The sequence below is a fragment of the Thermobia domestica genome, chromosome 6 (assembly GCF_964235325.1).
Source record: "Thermobia domestica chromosome 6, izTheDome1.hap1.1, whole genome shotgun sequence".
Classification (NCBI taxonomy): Eukaryota; Metazoa; Arthropoda; class Insecta; order Zygentoma; family Lepismatidae; genus Thermobia; species Thermobia domestica.
This window is the reverse complement of record NC_137459.1, coordinates 240364857-240382756: the sequence shown is the minus strand read 5'-3', so window position 1 is coordinate 240382756 and position 17900 is coordinate 240364857. Positions and strand designations below refer to the sequence as shown.

Genomic DNA, 17900 nt, shown 5'->3' with positions numbered 1-17900 from the left:
TAGGAAATGCAACCAAGGCATTAGGCTATTTGTTTACTTCTTTTTAAAAATAAAAAAAATGTTCTTAATGTTTACGGATAGTTCCGTATGGATAAACAATGTCCCGAAGTTTCTAGGAAAATGTGAGTATGGAGATCACGAATCACGGAAATATTGGCCTCTGTCCTTCCTCAATAAAGAAAATAACAGAATACTTTGCCCTACCTTAATAAGTCTTTCCGCTTATATTTTCACACTTCAGAAGAAAACTGCACTGTACGAAACTGACCGTCACAGTGGTTCCTAATGTCTCTTCTCAGATCCCGCGGTAGCGTCCCCCGCTGTCTTCTGGATTCAACTCCCGGAGAAGAAGTCCTCGTTTGTCTGGAGCGTCTGGGTCTTCCTCTGGCAGGGCATCTGTCTCGACTACCGGGCCTCAACCTCGTGTCTCTGTCCCTCTCCATCTCCATGTTGTTGGAATGCAACGATGCGTCATTTATCAACTGTTTATCCATCTGCACGTAAATTTCAACAAACTAGCACAGTTTGTATATCCGCCACAATCGCAATACTTTTCCTAATGCTCTTTTCACTGAATGCAGGATATCAACGTATACAGATCGATCACAGACTCACTTACTTCAAATCACAATATACGCAGATGATAAGAATAATATCGCTGTGTTAACATTTAAATATTTACATAAATAATCTTTTAATGACTATGTTGCTATGGATAACGCGTGGTTTGATTAACTGGCTGCTACAAGGGTCTTTAGCTTGCCATTATTACGAGGTTAAACCCTTAAAAAGATATATATATATATATATATATATATATATATATATATATATATATATATATATATATATATATGAGTTGATGTATCCTTATGAGTCGCGGGTTAGTGATGTTTGCGCGATGAAGAGTCGATTTAGAGTACCTCTCTTCCGTGTAGGCGTTCTCCCAGCTTTTTCTAAAAGAAAAAGACGCTTCATTCTTCTCTTTATGAATTTTGAATTTCGGATTCTGATTCGCCGCTTGAAGTTCGTGACACCATTTCCCAAAAATCGGTTGATAGCTTGGCTTGGGTTCCTAGTGTCTCTTTTAGGTTAGTACGTGAGTGTTAAAGAGTTTCATAAGCACTTGCGAAGATTATAGATAAAAAATTTTGGTTCCTGTGTGTCTGTGACGTGATATTTGCGAAATCGAGGTACTTAGGTAGTGCGACAGTGTGGCTGGAGTAACAATATCAATTCCATTACCGTTGACTTGCGAGGTAGAAAGGTGGGTGGTCTATTAGTGCGGTTGCCGTCTTATGTTTTTTTTAAAGCAGAGAAACTTCTTTACCTGGGACAAATGAAAGAGGTTCGCTTGGCTGCGAAATGAAACAAAATAAAATTTTCCTTGACTTTTAAAATAAATTTGATTTATATATAAATATGTTTTAATTTGAATATATGAACAATTAATTGAGTGTGTGAGCGTAATTGTCACAAGGGACGTACGCATGGAGTGGACCCTGGGGTCTGAATCCCTCGAAATCCCGACTTTTCTTGAAATGTTGCCTACTTTTAAACATTTATATACAATTTGTTCTCATACTGAATTTGGACCCCTTTCGAAACCAATTCCTGCGTTCATGCCTGCCCAGCGTGACATTTATCTATATTCGTCTTGTTCGTGCTCTCAAGACTTTAAGGTACGAATTTTGAAGCAAAAATATTTCACATTGAAGCTTTGAAAGAGACATTGCAACTTGATTCGCATTCGCAAAACTTCGGATCTAGTAGAAACACATGAATTAGCAGTTCGCATTCGCATTCGCAGTCGCATTAGGTAGCAATGGTGGCCTGGCCTTAGTCTCTGGAAGACATCGAAGTTTTGTGAACAGAAGTGTGCATTTACATTACTGTAAATTGAGGAGTTTGATGTAGTAAAGGGCGTAAGTGATTTTACTCCCTTTTTGCATCAAACGCATAAGTAACTTTTACCATGCTTGTTTAGCTTCCTGTCAAAATTTAAACTCAATATCACAATAAAATGTTGAATATTACATTGTTTTGTATAAGAAAAAAAAACACTACTTAAATTTTCAACATCGTTTTTCTCAAATGCAAATTTCAGACTTACGCCCTTATTTCATAAACTCCTCAATTATTGGTAAGTCTTCTACAATTCGGGCAAGATGGCGCCAGGGTGTAAAGTCTTGTTCTCTTGCTCCAGTTTTATTACACTTCTATGTTTAATATAAGTCCTGCTTTTTCCTTTGTTTTGTGTTCATTGGGCCTTATGCAGAGTTTTTCTGACGTGTGATTAGTACCATACTAAAGAGTTCGACTAACATTTGTTTCCTGCAGTAGTCAGACATTTAGTATGATGCTAATCAGACTTCAAAACGTTTCTGCATAAGGCGGAATAATATTTCTAATGTGTGAACATCAATGGTGTGTATGTTTTTTCTGCAATGGATTTTAGTTTATGACTTTTTCGATTAACAAGGTGAAATTCGGGTTTCCAACCCGCGCCATCTTGGTCGTACTGTGTCATGACCACTTTTTTACCTAGTGCAAACAATTTTCAAATTTAATACAATTCTCATCTTCTATCAATAATTGGTGTAATAGGGGACTTGGTTGCTACGGGTTGCTCATACTATTTTTTTTCCTAGTCTTAAGTTAATCCTACACAAGATAAGTTTCGTATGGGCCGTTTGGGAACGCTTTGCTCTCAATTTGTGTTCGTAGACTAAAGAAGATATCCTTGTGAGCAGTGATACCAGTTGGCGGGAAATTTCCCGTAAATCGGAAAATTCTGAGCACTGACGGGAATGCGGGAATTTTTCTTTAACATAGACTGAAAACGGGAAATTCTTTCATTCTCAACTTTTCTAGGCGTACAATAACCTAACCTGCAACATTGAGCTCTTTCTTGGTAAAAGCAGGGATAAAAGTGCGGGAATGCGGGTTGACGCCGTCCCCCCACCTCGAAAAAAAACGGCGTCCGCTCAATTCCTAAAAAAATTACAATGGGCAAAGATATGCAGGGGGAACGGCGTGACGTCATGCCGCTACTGTCCTCCCACATTTTCAGATCCACTCTTACCCCTGGGTAAAAGCAGTGCTAAAAGTGAGGGGGAACGCAGGTGGATGTCGTCCCCTTATTTCCAGAAAATATCTGTGGCATCACACGCTTCTAAAAACTACAATGGGAAAAGATAGGTACAGGAGACGGCTTTACGCAATGTGTCCCCCTACCTTCTGAGATCTACTTTATCCCTGGATAAAAGTGAACATTACAAACACACAAAAGACTTGAAACATCAAGCTAATGTAAACTATTGGAAAATACCCTACTTATCGCTGCATTTTTAAACATTTTAAATACTTATTTATTTATTTTTATGCAAGGAACAAGCGGTGTGCAAGCAACACCAGAATCGTGTTAAGGCTAATACAATTTAATTAAGTGTTGCTTTGCTGAACATAACATCCCTTCCAAAACACAAAAAACATCATATTGTTCTTAAAAATGGTGTACATTCTATTTTATTTATTTATTTATTTATTTTTAAATTTTGGCCTGCTATAGATACTGTAAATTATATCTACTGAAGTTGACGGTAGATTTTGTATGTAATCGGGAAATTTATTGTTTCGGACGGGAATTTCGCTGTTACAAAACTGGCATCACTGCTTGTGAGTTGTAAACTAAAGCTCCATAATTGGCCTCATAGTTATGTCCGTAAGCCGCGAAGAGAGCGTACAGTGCGAATAATAGTTGAGATTATTTACAGCTCAAATTTCGGAGGGAACAGTTTCTGCTTGCAGATTAATATAAGAGAGGATGTAACGATAACTTGTGTTGGACGTCAACTTCTAGTCAAAGTGAAGTAGCAGCAATATTAAAGGAAGATACATTGTCTTTGTTAATTACGTGTGACTGTTAAAGTTTGATAGTAGAAATGTCTAATACGCCTGATGACAGCCTCCTGGAAGGAGTGGGTAATGAGGTTGTGACAGTATTGATGGCAGCAATAATATTGCTGGGATCCTTGTATTACTGGGTCCGAAGAACTGGACTGTAAGTGATATATTTATGTTAATTAGTGTAAGCTTGTAAATAATTGGTTCAATGTTGATTGCCAGGTGCAGTGTTACTATAGGGATCCACAGATTGTAAAATGTGCAGAAAATTTTGGGCAAACCTTTACTTTGCCCATTTAATGTGTAAAACAGAACATAACGAACCCCTGCGGAGTTTGTAACCAGTTCCTACTGCGTATACTATGGATCCGTATAGTAAAACTGCATTAATTGCCATACATAATAGTTCGGTGCAGACTAAGTTATGCCAGCCCAAAAATGCGTTACTGAAAAATTAAACGTGAGCACCAAACACTGCTAATTGAAAACAAATACCATGAATTTGAATATTGAACCTTGTACAGTATGGGAGCTATTGAAAGGTTACCGGTAATATGTAATAAAAAAAAATAAAAAAAAACTAACCTGTAACCTACTTGCGTGTGGTTAAGCTTAGGCACTCCTCCCGAAAAGAGTTGCTGAAATATAATTTTTTTTTTAGTTATTTTCTTATTGTCCTCCGAAGTAGTTCCGCTAGGCAACATGCCAATACACCAATTAACGTACATTAAGTTCAAGGGGCCCAACAAATAATTATTGGAAGATTGTAATTATTTCATTTTCGTATGAATATAGCATCCGGACATATGCCATATAACTACAGTCCCGAAGGTAAGATTTCCTTTTGTGCTAAACAGTGACTATAGTAATCCGTATCACTGGATGGAATCGAACTATAGTGTTCTTCTGTGTGATGTGATACCGGTATTGTGTGGGGTTTTGGTGCTTTCGATTTTTGCCAGTAGATGTTTCCCTAGTACAATGCTAGTGTAGCACGCGGGCAGTTCGTAGTTTGAAGCTGTTAGTGTTATACTCGCTTCGTGATGATCTAAGTGGAATGTCTTTCTTTTCTCCGTTTTCCTTTTTTCTTCATGGCGGCTCAGCAGTTACTTCTAGCGCTTCAAAAGGCGTTCGATGGATTTAATGCGGAGCGTGTTAACTCTTAAATGATCGCGTTTTGAATTCAGATGGGAATTGTTTTCGCATTGCGGTTTTGTGCGGTTTAATTGTTTGACAAAAAATATAATGGTTGTGATCGTACGATGAACCGATGCTCAAAATATGTTGAGACTAATAGTGTCTTATGTATGTTTTAATCGTAATTGTGGTTGTTTTAGAAAATACATTTCTTTGCGTAATGGAACTCTTTTCTATCATAGGAATCTAAGTATTGGGAAATTTTATGATGGATTGTCAATTGGAGAGCGATATTTTTTATTTGTTCGGCATAACAGTTTGCTGTATCATTAATGGTGAATAATACTTGAACGTTTTTGTAACATTTTGAAAAGTTTTTAAATATTATTCCTTTTTTCGAGTGAAGTTTCCTATAGGGGTTTTGGAGGCGGTAGACCCCATGTAGATTAGAAAATAATTGTAGAAAATGTATTACATGTTACTTAATTTATTCTGCTGATATTTTTAGCGGGGGGTTGGTGGCGGTAGCCCCCATGTACACTTGAAAATAATCGTCGTGGTTATTCTGTGTTTTTTGTTTAATTTTCTTAGTCGATAAATTAAATATGGGGTAATATTATTGTTAGTTTCATGTGGTTAGCTTAGGTTATGTTTGGGTACGGTAGTTTAGAAGCTGCTTATTGTTTTAACTGATATGTGTGGGTTATAATTGATCCTTATGGTTTCCGGATTAGCTCGAGAAGCTGCCCTTAATTATGTTTTGATTCTTCGGAATAATCTGAGAGTATTTTCCTTATAATAAGTTGTCTGTCCGAGGAACTGCTTGTGAGAGCGTTCCGGTGAATCGAATCGTTCTTGAGAACTGTTGCGGGGACCAGGTCAGATGAATCGGTTCCAGTCACTGTTCGGCACAAAGTAAACTCTTGCCGTCCCGAAAACAAATCAATCTGTTCTAGGTGGCCACTAGAATGAACGAATGGTATCTAACCGAGTCAGGGAAAGGGAAGCCTGCACAGGTTCGTGTTAGAGATGGTGGTTATGCCTTACCTGTCTAATAGTATTGATTTTAGCGGAAGGTGGATAGGTTTAATTAATATTATGTCCTAGGTTAAGACGTTAGGTTAGGTTAGGGCTTACGTGTTTCATTTAGAAGTACCTTGATGTATTTTTGCACTGATACGAGTTCTTACAGCACTTGTAATGGTTTTACATTAGTAACACTCAACTTGTAATCACAAAATACAGCTGTAGTACTATTTAAATCAGTCGGCGGCAGAACTTTGTTCCTTGTAAGGATGTCTTTCTATGGAGGGTGTTCGATCATATCTGTAAATTTTGCAAAATGTGGTGTTTTTAAACTTAACCTGCACTATCTCTGGATTAAGTGCTACAGAGATAGTGTACAAAGAAAGTCACTTAAACTAAACTTCCCTACCACGCCTCTACTAGCTTTTAATTCTTTGATAAAAAGTGAAAATTTACCATTGTATACAGCTGAACACTGTTTGTAACATAATAGCCAAGTTGCAGGCTGTGCAATTTTAGTAAGGGTAGTGTAATTAATGTAAAGTGCAAGTACCATGTAATCGATTAAGAGAAGCAGTGTTAACAAGGGCACTTTTCCGAGATAGGACTTTATTTCATAGAAGGAAACTAGGGCACTACTCGAGCAGACGGTTCTACCAAATTTTGACTCATCTTTTTGATTTTCAGGTTAGGTTAGAGCTTTGTATTTCTTGCACTAAATGCAGAGCAGAGCATGCACTAAATGCAGAGCGCCATTATTGCAGATTGACGTCAGGAAGACACAGTATAAATATAGTGTGGACGTATGGCATAAAAACTACAGTGCATAAACCTTGAATCAATTATGCTAGGTGGCCAGTTAAAAGCATGAATGTTATCAAACCGAGTCAGGACAGGAGCGCAGCAAGGAGAGAGGAGGGAGCGAGCCGTAGAGGGAGGGTGCATCCGTACGGAGCAGGTGTGTCAGCGATGGGGAGTATGCGCATAAACAAAGATAGTGGAAGAGCTCACTTACACATACGATACCTTCACTGTCACTCAGAATTCATTTCAATGTGCTGTGTACTGACAGTAATTACTTATATTTACACTCTCAATCCTCCACGAAAAATATTTCACATCGTGTTTTATCATAAATTTTCTATTTGGTAGAATCATCTGCTTTAGTGAGCCCGAAACCAAACATCAATATCATAGGTCTGGACTACTACTGGCTCAAAATACTTTTAAGTGACATTCACTGTAAATAGCGCGCTTTCGGCATCCTGACCGTACCTTCGCTTCCTCTGTGATAATTGCCAGTGTGTCACGAAGCCAATTTTCTTGCGCCCGCATATCTAGCAAAAATGTAATGTCGAAAAAAGAATCAGAGCTTTTTAAGCCATTACGAATCACTTTTATACATAACACAATATGGATCGGTATATATTTGTTACCTAATGCTCCCCTATTAATCTGCATGTAAGGAACACGAGATCTTCTATATGCGGCATTTAGAATACAGCCTCTTAAGATATTAGATGGTTTGTGTATACCAGTATAGATTCTTTATATGGTTCCGTACATCTTAAATCTGTTTGTTAGAGCGCAGGATATAGCTAAAAAGTAATTACGTCATAAATGGCGCCATGTAAGGTAATGTAGCACGTTCTAACTGTACTACTACACTGTTGGTGTATGGTATGCTATCTTATATTTAGCTTAGCTGCCCTAATTAGACCGTATTGAAATTAGGACATTAGAAGACGGGTGCTTAAATAAGGTCATCGTTGGTTCGTTTTAATACTAGAAGATAAGGGTAGACTTTACATTACGAGTCAATAAGTAGGAACGCTTTAAAAGAGTACAGTAGCGTCAGATTAATTTAGGGTTACGGAAATTAGGACACATTTTGTTAAAATTAATCGAGTGTAATTTCTTGTGTCGGCGTAAGAGTACCAACTGGAGTTGGCATTGTAAAGTTTATCCGAAGATTATATCCCTGCACAAACGCGTGCAGATTGCGAGTAGCACAAAGCATATATTATGACTACTGTTACCAGTTTTGCTAACAAAAGAGTTTCCTAATTCACGGGTAAGCAAGTGCTTTAGTGAAGGAAGATAACCGAGTAGGGCACTAGGTTAAGGCGGCGCTGTGTGAAGTTATGCACCAGTAAAATAAGCTGAACAAGAGCATGTAAGGTGTTGGAATGTGTACATGGTACAGATGGGGATCAGAAAAATGGAAACACCTGAACGAAATTGCAACTTACCAGATTAATATGGTGTTGGGCCACCTTTCGCCTTCAGAACAGCCTTGATGCGACGTCGGATGGAGGTATAGAGGTCGTGAATGGTAGCAAGTGGAATTTTACACCATTCCTCGTGCAGGGCATCGGCCAGTTCTGTGAGAGCCATTAAGAACTTGCCTGTTAGCCCATATACACACACACACACACACACACACATATATATATATATATATATATATATATATATATATATATATATATATATATATAATAGGTTAGTAGCTAGGTTGGTTTCTTTCTGTACCAAATTTTAATATTTAATTCACATAGTATTGCCGAGCGAGCGTGAGCGAGTGAAGTTCGGTTAGAGTCCCACAAGTCACGTTGTTTTCTGTTTTCGTAATGAATCGGTTCATTGAAGGATTCATTCAATGAAATGTGCAAAGTAAAGGCTTGCCTTCCTCTTAATTGAAATAATCACATTACTGTACCCACTATGAAATGATTATGATTAAATAATTCCTTCCGTATACTTTCACTATGAGAGCCATTACATAACATACATACTGTGTTTTTTCATAAAAACGTCTCTTAATTTTCATAAAATTATTATATTAGTAGTAGTATTTTATGGTTATACTTGGATGAGGGGATTTGTTTCGTAACTAAGTAACCATTTTCGCAGTGGGAACTATGTAGGAGAGACTGCGAGTGTATAACAAAAGATGTAGAGCGCCGAAAGCGTAGCGTAGTGCACGCAAATTTTGAAGTGAATACAATGCATAGGACTCCATTTAAGGGGGCTTATAAGTTTTTTTGCTATATTTAATTAGGGCTATCCACCCTGAGTATATGTGATCCTTATAAATTTGTATTTCGTAGTGACATAATAGCTTTTCATGTAAATTTTGATTCTGATGTTGTTCAACTCCACTTCTTTCCTTGTCATCCTTGCAAGTGTTAACTTTTGGTGTAGATTAAAAATATGATTACACTATTTCGAAGATTTACGGGTAAAATCTAAAGATTCACAAAGAAAGAGTAACATCTAAGGAATTTCATTACTAGCACAATATGGTAGAAATAGTCCAATCAGTATGCCTGCAACTGAAGCAATACAGTAGAACTACGACAGCTGTAGTGTCATTGTTGTGTCTACCGTACAGGAAGCATTCATATCCAATATGAACTCTCTCCCAAAGTAGTTTTGAGCCATATTATTGTAAAAAGCGCTCCTCTCAGTACCTTCGGTGTCCTAACGCCTTTGCAAGTTGCCTACGTTTTATTGCAATAAAATTCCTAAGCTACTTCGCAACAGTGTCGTCAGCGCCCTAATCACCAGTGCTACTGTTCTTCTGGGGATTAATAAATACAGGGTGGCCCAAAAGTAGGCATACAGTCCCGTACTGAACAGCTCACTATATTTTATATAATTTCGTAGCGTTATCAAGCAAGTAGGACTAGTTTCTTTATTATTTGTTCTTGACGTCGTTTTACTTATAACTTAAGCCCGGAACAGTCGAAGCAAATAAATCCATAAACTAGAATGTTATATTTGATTAATGCAGGGGTGTATGCCTACTTTGGGCCACACTGTAGAACATCGCCAATAGTTTAGTGGTTTTTGTGCTGTCACGAGTTTATTGTGTACATAAGACAACTCGTATTATCGAGAGAGAGGCATTGCATTTACACTCCACTCTTGTTAATCTGCGCGTGAAAGATCCGAAGTGACAAATATTTGCAGGTACGGCGAAGTTGAAGCTGTTAGCACACATGAAAGAAACTCTTAAGTCATTTTATGATCACCCCATATTGTCAATCTTTAATATAACTGGAAAGTCATTCATCTAAAAGAAAAAGAAAAAAAGCATGTTTATTTTTTCTAGTACGCGAAATTCTCTTCTTTTATTATCAACGTTCCATGTTTCACCACGATGAGGCGTTGGAATGAAGTGTGGATCAAAAGCTAATTTGACGAAGTGTATACTTCTTAGTGTGCGCTCCATTTGTAGACTTCGAGTGTGCATCCTCGAAGTTTGCACTATGCACTTTTGGACACGGCCTGTACATTAAGCACCACCACTGTTGGAATACAAGAACAATGTGAAAACTACAAAAATGACGACTGAAGCCTTGTGTTTGAGTGCATTCGAAATATGGGAGAAAAACAAAATAATAGGGCGGAACATTATTCAGTTTGGTAGATAATATTACAATGTTTCATACTCAGTATTAGTAATTATGAGTCCATAATGTTTATGGTCAAACGTCTTCAACTATACTGGATGCTTTTTAAAGTATTCCTGCCATTCAGAAAGGACAAAATCGCTTTATTCTTTGGTTAGTTGGTATGTTCTTCCTGTAGCTGTGAGCACACATATTTCATATAGATTCGTGGAAGGGCATCTGACAGGAATAACTGTGCTCCAATAATATGGTGCTGGACCATGCGGATGAATGAATTTTACAATTACATCCTCTTCATTAGCATTTACTGCTGTATCAAATCCAGTACCAACCAGATACGCATTTGCACACAAATTGTCATCACTGTTTTTGTTACAAATCCAATTCTGAGGTGATAATGTAATGCTCAACAGCATTTTGTCTTTCTGAACCAATATTTAACTTATAGGAGCACAAATTGAGGACCTGGAATTGCTATTGCTGGGTGAAATATTTCACTCAGTTTAACATCTAACGCTATTATATCTTCTGTTGGTATAAAGAAAACTTCGATTTATTTTTCTGTTTCCTTACAGAGCCTGTGTATAACAAAAGTATAAATTTTGTTCCCTAAGGGGGATTTGCAAACTAGCCATAATGTTTCTCCAGTAGCATCAGCCAGCTGACTTACCATAGTAGGTGTGTAAATTGACTATTTGCAATTGAATTTGTAAAAGGCTTGCGTATAGTAGCACCTCCAAGAAGATTCAAGAAGTTCTTAATGTTCTTCTCATATACTGTGCTGCACAACCTTCTGAACCCAGACGGCAACTTCACTTCTTATTTTCAACGCGATGCCCCCCCTCCGCCACCTTCCACTGTGGCGTTGGTGTGCATCAATGGCTTGAAACATAATTACCAGAGAAATATGTAGATCACAGTGGTGCCGTGGAATGACCGCCCACATTACGACCTCACACCTCTTGTTTTCTGCCTGAAGCCTTTTGTAAAGGAGATAGCACATGCTGAGAAACCCCGCGATATAAGGCATCCAGAGGAACGCATTCAGCATGCATGTGACCACATTTCATCGGAGAGCCTGCGTGTGCAGCCGGGGTGGATACGGTGACTACGATTGTGGATTAGACGGGATGACCACACATGGAACATGTGCTGTAAGCGTGCCTTTGATAGGTGATTTTAACCTGTAATTGTTCATATAGTGTAAACCATACAAGACATGAAAGAAACGGTTGCACATTTGGAGTCCTAAGCTCACGCCAGGGTTACTTCATGTTCGATTTGCCCCCCTTCCGATTTGAAACCTCGAACTTGCATTCAAAATTGCTGATTTCAGGTATAGCGGCCATTGTCACCATGTACTGTATAAGTTTTCAGCTATCACTCTACTACCATCTCCCAGTAAGAGATTTCATATTTTCCTCTCAGGTTTCAAAGTAAATATGTCCAAATCTTTTTGACACACTCTGTATTATAACTTTTTTTTTTTCACAGGAAACTATCATTTTCCCAAACCATTTTTTTCTCTGATAATGATTACTGAGAAATACATGCAAAAGAAATGAGAAAATAAACAATTTTCTTGATAGAGCAATTTACTTTTTGGTACATTATATATTCACTCGTTTGTCATTTAATTTTTAAAATTCAGCATTTATATATATCAGTAACTGAATTACCTAATTCCACACATAACAGTTAATAAAGTATGCTGAACGTAATTTTTTTTAAAAAAATCATGGTTCTAGCTATATTAATCCATTTTCTGTGTTTATTTCTGTTTCATGTGTTGTTAACAATACTCACAGCCTTTATAGATAGCTAAAAAGTTTAACGGGCTGCACCTTCGAAACATTGCAACCAAGAAATCTAAAATATGCCATATTCCTGTGCTAGTAAACAGAAAAGTCATGCCAGAATATTATGAAGACCGCTGTCGATCAGTGTCATAAGTGGTTGAATTGACATAGAATGAACCTAATTTCAGTAATAATAATAATTATTTAAAAAAAAAACTCGTAACACTCTCTATCACAAGATGATTTCAAGAATCAGTTGAAATTGAGAGTATCAATTTCAAAATATGTTAGTTAAGAATTACCATTGATTTAAAAATATGTTTCTTGTGCATAATTTCAAATTATATACTTGTTATTTTATGTTCTTTTAATATGCATGTTAAAGGGACGAATTTTTCTTACGTAACCTGATCTAAGGTATTGTATTGTATACATTACGATGTTAGGGCGTTATGATATATATATAGTGTTTTGTTTCTAAAAATAAAGGTGCCGGTACGCAGAACCTTAGGTAAAAAGTTACATACCTTTCAGGGTAATAATAATAATAATAATAATAATGTCCAGTAGCATATCATTACAGTTTTGTAACTAAACACTTTTTCGTACACATATATAAAGATCCTTTAAAAATATGTGATTGTTACATCTTAATTTTATAATACAATAAACGTGATGATAATGAATATTTCTTAGTCATTTGTTTCTTGTTTTTTTTTTCTCTTTCTATAAACGGGCGAAAGGACCTGTTCTTCTCACGGTCATTAAACTTCAGCGACAAACATATTTTTTGGGATTATTTCATTGTGGGAGGTTGGTTCTTTCAGAAAAAAAAATCTGGTCGGTCGGTCGGTTTCGGCTTTGTGGTTTATGTTACCCTGCGAAAAAAAATGAAAATGTGAGGCGCGGGGACGGGCCAGCAAGCGTGAGACAGGACGGCCCAAATAGCCTATGTGAAGTCCCTGAATACAACTGACTTCAGAAAAGAACAGAGATCCACAACTCATTCTCTGGAAAGAATAAAAGGAAAACAATAACAGCTCTAATTTTTATAAAACTATACATTCACTATTTGGTATTTTCGAAGTTTCTCGTGAATCCCTTTTTAATACTGAAGAGGAAATAACCCATTGTCGTTAAAAAGTTACCGCTACGTCGTACCGTTGCGTACCGCCAGAAAAAATTAGTATATATATGTTAATGAACTATACCGACAAACTTTAAGAGGTGACTCCAACACATCAAAATAAGAGAAAAAAGTTCATATGGACCTATGGCGAAAAGTGCATAGTTTCAGAGCTAGGGCTGTCCAAAATCGCGAAAAAGTCAAATTTTAAGAGCCCCTATTGCGAATTCGAGAGACTGTGGATGGTGGTCCTTATCAGCGTAAAGGAAGTCACGCATACGCAATCCAAAAATGCATATTTCATTAATGTTCAATGGGTGTACAGATTTCCTGCAGGGTACAATTCCCAGACATGCCATCAACCGAATTTTGACATATGCTCTGACTTTATGATTGGTCCAAAGCAGGCAAATGATAAGCCTTATTAGCAGTGAACACGAAATCCTTTGGTGCGATGTTGGAAGTGTTAAGGATTGTCGGCAGCACGGTCTCTCGTACTCGGGGAAAACTCATGGTGCAATGTTTTCTTTCACGCTTATAAGTGAAGAAAACGTGAAATATACCGTGACGAAATACATATCATCACACGTTATTTCGAACACAAAGAAACATGGAGCTGCCGATTCCTAACACTTCCGTCTTCCCTCCGAAGCATTGGATGTCCATTGTTGTCAGGGTTTACCTCCTGCCTACTTTGAACACTTCTTGAAATCAGGGTATATCTGAAAACTCTATTGAAAACATATTTGAGAATTACACTCTGTAGGGAATACCTTCTACACCTATTGACAATTGGTAAAGTATGCACTTTTGGATTGTGTATGCGTGGCTTCCTTTACGCTCATGAGAACCACCATCCGCTGTTTCTGGAACTCGAAATAGGGCCTATTGAAATTTAGCTTTTTCGCGAATTTGGACAGCTCTAACTCGGAAACTATGCAATTTTCACCATAGGTCCGTATGAGCTTTTTTTTTTTTTTTTTTTATTATTTTGATGCAAGGAATCACCTCTTACAGTTTGTCGGTATAGTTCAGTAACACCAGATATATATATATATATATATATATATATATATATATATATATATATATATACTATAATTGTAATGTTTTGTTTAGTGCAGGCGTAAAATTAATTTGTACAAATCGAATTCGGGAAAGTGAGTGCTCTATTAATCAATTTCAGCGTTCTGTGCTGGATCTGATTTCCTGTTGTTATGCATAAACAATGATAATTTGCAAAATTTCGGTAGTAACTTCTTTTTTTTTTTTAGAGAGTAGTTTTGCTAAAATTACTTAATACTTGTGGTACATAGTAGATGCTGGATAACCAGGTTCACTCAAGGAACTAATTTATAAATGGCTATTGTATGGTTATAAATTTTGGATCAGTTTCGTAAGTTAGGCGATCGGTGACTTAAAACATCCATGTAGGAACATCTGTGCTTTGTCCGAGGAAAGGAAAGCTCTGTATCATTTTTTAGAATGTCATTTGAGTTAGACGAGTGAGAACATTAAAAAAAATTAATATGCACAATATGAATTTATGATCAGATGCTTATGTGAAGAATTTCGATTTCAAATGCGTTAACTTCTTCACGGATATGGCATCAAATGATGTCACATATTTAGCAGGAAAATAATCCGAATTCTTTTTTACGAAGAAGAGTGCAAACTGAAGGTAAGTAAAAACAAGTGCTTCAGAATATTATTTTTACTTACCTTCAGTTCGCACTCTTCTTCGTGAAAAAAAAAAAAAAAAAAAATCGGATTATTTTCCTGATAAATGTGTGACATCATTTAATGCCATATCCGTGAAGAGATTGAAAGAATCTCCTGAAGATGGGTTTTCTCTGTCTTTGTGTACTTGATCTTTAGTTCGCACTTGAAATAATATTTTCCTTTATTTAATATATTTTTATATATACGTTGACACATGAAAAATTAATAATTATTTTTACGAAGCAGGTGCATTCGTCCGTTTGACCAAAGTCTGTTTTCTTACGCGATACTTCACTTTGCACGCGTTAGAATATGGTGCAAAAATTTCAATTTAAGCCAATACTGAATCTAGTACTATTACTAGTAGAGTAGTGCGAGATATGGATTTAGATATGAAGTACAGTTGAGTAGATCAAGACGTAGAACTTAAGTAGCAAGAAGAAGAATAATTGTCAATGTCCCATTTTTAAAATGGTTATGCCATCTATAGTCACAAATTGCTGAAAACTGTACAGTGCCAAGCGATTTATGAGCACATATTATTTCATCTAGGAAGTGGAAATTTCTTCCTGGAACTACACTTTATGTTTAAATTTAAAAAAAAAGAAATAAATAAAAAGACAAGGAACTTCTACCAAGTTTGTTGTAAATTGTTCATAGTTAAAAATCAAATGTTGATAGAAAATCCTTCACAATAAGTGGGCCGCAGTGGTTCATTGCTAGAGCGTTCACCTCTGGTACACGGGGTCCTTGGTTCGATCTCAGCTCGAACCAAGTGAGCTTTGTGGTGGACAAACACCGTTTGTGTGAGTTTTCTCAGGGTTCTCCCGCTTCCTCCCACTATTCATTCCATCACTTCATTCCTCATCATCCCCTTCTCCTTTAGCCAAGCCAGCATAACTGTGGGACGTATAAGTTTCCTATGCTGGACTAATTCTCATAGTCGTTTAGCTAGTGGCAAGTTTTTATTTATTTATTTTTTTGAAAAATACGCGTGGGCAGATCGAAACTTTGGAGTGTATATTTGAAGACAGATTAAATTAACAAGTAAGTTTTCATTCCATCTAGATTTATTCGCATGACACAATAGCTTATGTACACTTTTCTTCGTTTGATGCACAGGTATAAAATGTGTGCTGCTTTAAGATACAAAAAAGGATCTAGCCATTCTGCTTTTATTAAATTTGATTAGGTTGGTGAGTGATTAGTTGATTGCAGTGATCGAATTGGAGAAAAAGTCACTACCGATATACTTGTATGCATAGATCTGATTTAAGTATACTTCAATTTGTTCAGAGCTTACTTTAAATTTATACTACTATAGTTTTGGCATATTGATTTACTTCCAATATGAGGCCCTATTCGATTATTGGTTAAAGGGACTGTATTGTCCATTTTCAGCTCCGAGGTTGTATGACACGGCATACTACTGCTTAAATGAAATCCGAACCACTGCTTGCATGTCCAAGCACTGCCACTTGAAATAAGCGTCTTCATTGTTGTATTGTTAATCGTATATATCTTTTCTACCTATTACAGTGTAAAAATCTGATTCTTGTGCAGAGGAAACTTTATAGTAATAAGAAGGTGGATGTGCTCATTTTATTTGTATAAAGTTGTATTCTTTCATTCACCGTAGGAGTCAGTGGGCTACCCATAGACGTGAAAACGCTCAGGATTCTAATGCAGCTTCGGGAAGAAATGAAGGTAAGTGAAGTTAATTTTGAGCTGAACTCTCGTAAAGATATAATAATTGTTCGTTTCCAGTTAAATACATCATAATATTATTAGCCATTTTGTGTAAGTTTTCAGAAATTTAGAGCGTGGTTTCTCAACCTCTGGTATGTGAGCCGCTGCTAAATGGTATACACGACTTCTGCAAACTTGCGTGAAAATATTCTCTTGCTTCAGAAGAAAATGTAAAGTGTGGCCCAGTCGGAGACCCAGTCTAGAATTTTCCCAACATCCTCTTTCATGTGATAAAGCCAAAAATCTACAGTCTTGTTTTTTTGTGTTACATCCAGCGCTCTTCTACAACCTTTTTCCAATTTCTATCAAAATCGAATCAGCTCGAGAGATCAGACATCATGCTAGAAACTACGTAAATGTATTGAGGGAATCTCAAAACGCGAAGATCTGATGAGATTACCGATTTAATGAATCCACCCCATTCCAGTAATTTTCCCTCTGTCGAGAAAGTTAAAAATGCTCAAAGTTATGAGCAAGCCACAATACGATTGACAATTACTCATATGTACTAGAGGTGACATTTCATTAATTTTTATTATTATCGTTAAAATGGAAACAAGTATTAGAATTGAGACAAGCATCAAGATTCCAATTAACAACAAAGAAAATCGGTCAGTTTTCAAGTTTCCTTCTTTTTATTTCTATCGAAAAACATGGAAAGTACTAAGATTGTGTCGATTTGCACAGCTGACGTTAAGTGTGGCCATTTCTTTTAAGCTCATCAGCAAAACCATCCCGATGAAGAATCGAATGACAATAATGACAGAAAATATTGTTTTGTAAAATATGTTTCAGTAATAGAAAATTACGTAGCCCTTTTACGTAGAATAAACTATTTATGTTATTGACATGACAGAGGTGTAACGCGAGATATATCTTTTTATTTATGTTGCTATTGTTATTGTAGCAAACCCCTCAGAAAAGTCATACCGGAACTGTAAGTTAAGGAAAACCTAATGTAAAGGACATACCTTTATAGACTTAGTTATATACTTCAAAATGTGTGGATACGAC

The 17900-nt window shown here is 36.7% G+C and overlaps 1 protein-coding gene across 3 annotated transcripts in view; it reads left to right on the top strand.

Moving 5' to 3' along the window:
• The first annotated feature begins 3681 nt into the window (after positions 1 to 3681).
• LOC145688438 (E3 ubiquitin-protein ligase RNF170-like) overlaps positions 3682 to 17900 on the top strand; it is a 70869-nt gene continuing 56650 nt past the window's right edge. Inside the window, exons 1-2 of one of the 3 annotated variants that reach the window (XM_081762672.1) lie at positions 3682 to 4063; positions 16777 to 16844. In XM_081762672.1, coding sequence (XP_081618798.1) covers positions 3945 to 4063; positions 16777 to 16844 — 187 coding nt within the window. In that variant the 5' untranslated portion in view covers positions 3682 to 3944. The remainder of the gene's footprint in view (positions 4064 to 16776; positions 16845 to 17900) is intronic. The other 2 variants (XM_081762671.1, XM_081762670.1) reach the window with 2 other exon arrangements.